Source organism: Octopus bimaculoides, chromosome 7 (genome assembly GCF_001194135.2).
Source record: "Octopus bimaculoides isolate UCB-OBI-ISO-001 chromosome 7, ASM119413v2, whole genome shotgun sequence".
Taxonomy (NCBI): Eukaryota; Metazoa; Mollusca; class Cephalopoda; order Octopoda; family Octopodidae; genus Octopus; species Octopus bimaculoides.
Genome location: NC_068987.1, coordinates 9,106,026 through 9,112,765, shown reverse-complemented (window position 1 = coordinate 9,112,765; position 6,740 = coordinate 9,106,026). Strand labels below are relative to the sequence as shown.

At 37.6% G+C, this 6,740-nt stretch overlaps 1 protein-coding gene across 2 annotated transcripts in view; it reads left to right on the top strand.

Annotated features, from left to right (window-relative positions):
* LOC106869245 (ETS-related transcription factor Elf-1) overlaps nt 1-6,734 on the top strand; it is a 90,559-nt gene extending 83,825 nt beyond the window's left edge. For both annotated transcript variants that reach the window (XM_052969210.1, XM_052969209.1), the window contains exons 6-9: nt 641-715; nt 2,809-2,913; nt 3,661-3,904; nt 5,619-6,734. In XM_052969210.1, the coding sequence (XP_052825170.1) occupies nt 641-715; nt 2,809-2,913; nt 3,661-3,904; nt 5,619-6,483 (1,289 nt within the window). In that variant the 3' untranslated portion in view covers nt 6,484-6,734. The remainder of the gene's footprint in view (nt 1-640; nt 716-2,808; nt 2,914-3,660; nt 3,905-5,618) is intronic.
* The last annotated feature ends 6 nt before the right edge of the window (nt 6,735-6,740 follow it).

Sequence of the window (6,740 nt, the reverse complement as noted above, 5' to 3'; positions counted from 1 at the left end):
TATATGTGTGTATATATATATATATATATGTGTATATATATATATATATGTGTGTATATATATATATATATATGTGTATATATATATATATGTGTATATATATATATATATGTGTATATATATATATATGTATATATATGTGTATATATATATATATATATGTATATATATGTATGTATATGTATGTGAAGGCACATGGCCTAGTGGTCAGGGTCTTGCTCTCACAACTGCTAGACCATGGGTTCAATTCCTAGGCTAAGTGGCATGTTGTGTTCTTGAGCAAAACACTTCATTTCATGTTGCTCCAGTTCACTCAACTGCAAATGGGTGACCATGCAATCAACTAGTGTTCTGATCAGGAGAAATGTCGGCCTGCTTGTCTAGCCAGTTGGGTGGCATCATTCAAAAGCTAAAACGATGCAAAGCGCATTGTGACCAGTGATGTATAACAACATCCGATAGTCTGGTCGATCATGTGATCAGATCATATGCATATATATTTATACATACATATCTATCTATAAATATATATATATATATATACATGCCAGTACGGATGATGAGTAAAAAGAATGATGATGATTAGATATATTATAATTAAATGATATTTAATTTGACTTTTACTTTCTCTTCACTTCAGATGTTTCCAGTCCACCCAGCTGTACAGATGGCGAAAGTGTACCATCAGAATCCAGTTCTGTTACAGACAATGAAGGTAGGTTCTTGCATAATTAAATTACTGTTCATGGGAGGGACCACTGCAAAATGGTGATGCCCTATTGTCAATTATGTTGTGCAGTTTCAATTTCTGGTTAAACAATTCCACTTTTCTTCATTATCATCATCATCTTTATCATTTAATGACCGTTGTCTATGCTGGTATGAGTTAGATTGTTTTGGCCAGGGCTGATAACCTGAGGGGCTGCACTAGACTCAAGTCTGATTTGGAATGGTTTCTACAGCTGGATATCCTTCCTAATGCCAACCACTCCAAGAGTGTAATGGGTGCTTTTACGTGTCACCGGCATGACACCAGTTTCTGCCACAACTACGATTTCACTTTGCTTGATGGGTTTTCTTCTCAAGCACAGCATATTGCTAAAGGTTTCAGTCATTTGTCATTGCTTTCACAGGGCCCAACGTTTGAAAGGTGCTTTTTTGCATGGGTGCCAGTTACGTGTCACCAGCATCAGCCACTACTACAATTTCACTAGGCTTAACAGATCTTCTTCTTTGTAATTGATTTCCAAGTAGAGAGGGATGGTTCTACTCTGCCAATCTTGATTTTTCAAATGACAAACTGATGAAACTTTTAATGGTGACCTCATGATCTCTTTAAACATACAGGATATGTTTTTCAGAAACTGTTATCTCAGTCTGTTTGGCTGATAACAGACACCACTCCTATACTCCTTAGTAGAGTGTCTGCAGTAATTATCATTATCACTCTCTGAGTGGTTGGCGTTAGGAAGGGCATCCAGCTGTAGAAACTCTGCCAAATCAGACTGGAGCCTGGTGTTGCCATCCGGTTTCACCAGTCCTCAGTCAAATCGTCCAACCCATGCTAGCATGGAAAGCGGACGTTAAACGATGATGATGATGATGATGATGATGAATATTGGCACTATACATGCGTGTGTGCGTGTGTGCGTGTGTGTGTGTGTGTGTGTCGCTTTCTCTTGACATCATGTGATTGTTGTAAATGAGTGTCACTGTCATACAAGCAGTGTCATTCCTTTCCAACATTCTGTGAAAGTATGTCTGGCCATAGGGTTGGTGATAGGAAGGGCATCCAGCTGTAGGAAATCTGTCTCAATAAAATCCGTCTAACCCAGGCAAGCATGGCAAAATGGACATTTAGACGATAATGATGATGGTGGTAGTGGTGATGGTGGTGGTAGTGGTGATGGTGGTGGTGGTGGTGGTGATTGTCAGTATTTGAACTCTAAGAGGTGTTTTAAATGCTGTAAAAACACCCTGTCTAACCCTCTGTAGAATTGGCAACCTCTATGATATCAAAACCGATGAGAAATAATGTTTCTATTTTTTTTTAATAAAACACATTTTTTGTAAGGCAGTAAATGAAGCACATTCAGTTGGTTTACCATATTTGAACTGTTTATTTGATGAACTTGTTTTCTAAAGAAGTTACAAAATATCTCCCCCAGATCCTTTATGTGAAGCTGAGCTTCCCAAAAGCTTTAATGTACTAAAAACATTTCTTCTTGAATATGAACTGCTGAAACTAGGGTGCATCTTATATGTCCTTGTGTCTTTTATGCCACCAAATAGGATAATCTATTAGATTATATTTAATAATTATTTCTACTCTTGGAACAAGGCCTCTGGGATCCACTTTGCCTTTTATCTATTTATCTTCATCACTATCATCATCATCAGTGAAGGCGCGTGACTCAGTGGTTAAGGAATTTAGCTTGTGATCGTAAAGTCATGAGTTCGATTCCCGGTGATGTTTGTGTCTATGACCAAGTCACTTTATTTCACATTGCCCCAGTCTACTCAGCTGGCAAAAATGAGTAGTACCAGTAATTCAAAAGGGCCAACCTTATCACATCCAGTATCACGCTGAATCTCCCTGAAAATTATGTTGAGGGTACGGGTGTCTGTGGAGTGCTCAGCCACTTGCACATTAATTTTACAAGCAGGTTATTCTGTTGATGGAATCAACCAGAACCATCATCATCATAACTAACAGAGTGCCTGTTAATATTCCAACTTTTCCCTTTTTTTTCATGTCACATGTTCTACCTGTTCCTGCTCAATGTTGTCTATTTTCCAATATTACAGATATGGAAACACAAGATCTCCAAGAAACCGATTCTAAAGAAAATAACAACTTTGAAACACATTCAGAACCACAAAATGGCATGCATACAACAAAGCGAGACTCAGGTATGTAGTTTTAGACTAATTCATTTTGGAACATCTTAATATTAAATCCTTTAGTATTTAATCCACCCATATCCTGCCCGAATATTCCCACCTGTTTTATGTTAAAACTGACCACATCCAAACTCTCACACCTACCCTACAATGCCATTGTAAAAATATACAAAAACACCATTGGAATCTTTAAAGTTACAAGATAATGCATGATTAGTTCAAAACAATGTGAACAAATAAGCAAAACATTTTGACAAAGAAATCTGAATGCTAAAGGGTTAAGAAAAATGTATGTACACCTACTTTTTCTCTTTCCATCATGTGTGTGGTGATGGTGGTGGTGGGGTTTAGAACTCCAAATGAGAAAAAGAAGTACTCAATACATGTTGTGCAAATTATTTTGTTTATATAAAATTAAACTTTGATGATTCAACTCAAATATTCTGAATTAATCCATGAAACTCTGAGTAGCTAGGGAATGAACTTTATATAAATATATTTACACACACACACACATACATGTAGATATATTTATAAGCAACAGGCTTCCACACAGTTTCCATGTATCAAATTCCCTCAAAAGGCTTTGATAAGCCCAGAGCTATAATAAAAGACACTTGCCCAAGGTGCTGCACAGTGGGACTGAACTTGAATCCACATAGTTGTGAAGTGAGCTTCTTAAACCACACAGCCATGCCTGCACTTATGTTGTTTATAAGAGTGTTTCAAAAATATTTCCTTCTAATTTTTTTGCAGATTGTCGCTTGCTATGGGAATTCATCTACCATTTGTTATTGAACAAAAAGAACAGCAGCTTCATTTGCTGGGAAGATGAGCAACAGTATATATTTCGAATTGTTAATCCTCATGGCCTTGCTGAATTGTGGGGGGCACAGAAAAGTCGTTCAACCATGACATACGAAAAGCTTTCACGTGCCCTACGCTATTATTACAAAATGGATATCATCAGGAAAGTACCTGGAAAACGGCTGACATATCAGTAAGTTTCAATCATTTTATTTATATTGTCTTTTAGGTAGCCATGTATCTCTGTTATAGCTAGACATCTGTGCTTCTCCATTTAGCCTCTTGATACCAAGCATAGAGCCATCTTCCACCTCTCAAATACTTTCCCCCACTTTGTTAAGGGGAGTGGGGGGTTTTTCCGTTTTTTTTTTCTGCTCTTCTCTTGTCTAGCAAGTTACATAGTGACCTCACTTGTACTAGTTTCATGAGACAAGCATCCAGCTATAGAAACTTTTACCAAAGCTGGCCCTGGAACTTGTCACAGTCTTGTAGTTCACCAGATCCTGTCAAACTGCCCACCCCATGCCACTATGGAAAATGGACATTAAATGACAATGCTACTGCTGATGATGATGATGATGATATTCAAGAGAGTAAGGATGATGTATTCAGAAGAAATGGTGAAGCATCAAAACGAATGCCTCACATGGTTTAGGTTCATCCTTCAGGGTTTTCCTGTTTTTTAGGTGCATTGAGGGTTAATAAGTTAATCAGTTGATGAAGGGCAATATTCATGAAGAACCTCTGAAACTGCTCAAAAAATGGGTTGAATTTACCATGCTCAAATACTTGTAACAGAGGGGACCCCATTAAATGCAACCAGTGGCGAGGTCACTGCACCTGGTCCCTCCAGCTTGGTTGTTTCATTGTTTCTCTCTGCTAAATTTCATTCATAAGGCATTGGTCAACCCAGGCCTCTGACAGAAGATACCAAACTGCAATACAGTAGGAATGAACCCAAAACTACATAGCTGCAAAGCAAACTTCTTATTTTTTTATTGCCCACAAGGGGCTAAACATAGAGGGGACAAACAAGGACAGACAAAGGGATTAAGTTGATTACATTGACCCCAGTGCGTAACTGGTACTTAATTTATCGACCCCAAAAGGATGAAAGGCAAAGTCGACCTCGGCGGAATTTGAACTCAGAACGTAATGGCAGACGAAATACCGCTAAGCATTTCATCCGGCGTGCTAACGATTCTGCCAGCTCATCGCCTTTCTTACCCACACTGCATTAGATTTGTACTCATCATTTCTGTAGTTGATTTAATCAACCATTCCAGTCACTTACTACAAAGATTGATCTTGTGACTGCTCATGGAAATATTTCAGAAGATGGAGTGGTTAATATAGAGAAAATTACTGAACTCAAATTTTTCCATTCTCATTTGAAACTTGTTCATTTTAAAGAAATACTGTAAGAGAAAGACTGCAGTTTGGTAACAAAATTTCACTAGACCATAATGTTACTCACACGGAACCAGTACTGTCATAACAATTAATGATAGAATGATTATTCAACTTGAATAATCTATAAAACAGTGTGCTTAACCACACAATTCCATGCTGGTGCCATATAAGATGCACCCAGTATGCTCTGTAAAGTGGTTCATGTTAGGAAAGACATCCAGCGGTAGAAACCCTTTCAAAAGAGACGATAGGAGGCTAGGCAGGTCTCACTGGTTGACCAACTTCTGTCAAACTGTCCAACCCATGCCAGCATGGTAAATGGACATTAAATAATGATGAGGAGGATGTTCATTCAAGAAAAGTACATCATTTGGAAAATAATAAGTTAATGCACAGACTTATTTGTACAGAAATACAGAACCTTCGACATTTTTTAAAAATAGAAATTCATAATTTATGTATATATTTATCTGTATTTTTTTCTTTCTTTCCAGATTTATGCACCCACCGAAAGACATAAAGAAGGGTCAGCGTGGTGCCCGACCACAGTATAAGACAGATTCATACAATTCCATGACAAATTCTTCATATATGAAACACTTGTCATTGTCACAGGCCAATGTGAACAACGTCTACCAGTTGAACCAACCATCTCATATGATGGATAATATGGTACCGGAGATTCGAGAACCTTCTGTAGACAACGGTGTTAATTGTCACACAGGCAAAGCAATCACAAATAACATTGTTTTGCTGCCATCTTCTCAAAATTTAAATGGCACAAGTTTTTTCACGGACAACTCCATGGTTAATGGTAACCCCATTATTGGTAATGGTGAAGATAGTTTACTGATGAAAAAAATATCTCAGATTTCTGTGGAAAACTCAACAAAACCATCAAATCTTAATGAATCAAGGTTAAAATTTATCCTTCCTAAAAGCCCAGACTATATAAAGAGGTCTTCCTCTCCTCCCATAATACCAGCCGTTCCGAGTACACCATCCCCATCACTGCCATCGCTAATGACTAACACAAACACCAGCCCCATCACCACTACTGCTCCCATCACATCCACCACCTTAACGATACCCGCCACATCAGCTACAACAACAGAAACCAATAACAAACACACAGATGGTGGTATGGTCCCATCTAACTTCATCCATCCGGCAGACATTAAAACAGAAAATTACTATGAACAATACAACAATAAACTTAGTCCACAGATGAATGAATGCCACAAAGTAACTTCACCGAACTGGTCGTTAGCTATCAAAATCAAAGAACAGGATGAACCACAAGATTTATCAATGAGAACTTTACAGAAACACAATATGGTTACCTCGGAATCGGCCTAAAAATGAACACCATCATCATCATTATTATTATTATTATTATTATTATTATTATTATTATTATCATTATTTGTTACTTCTTTTTTGTATTGTGTTATTTTCACCTGTTTTAGAATCCAACTTTGGATCCGTTTCCGTTATCCACAGAATTACAACCAAGAAGGACAATAAAAGAGAATCCCTCCCCACAGGGGTGGGGTCTGACCAGAGAGAAGAGCAGGCTAAAAATGTGGATACATTTTACAAAGAACTAATATTTT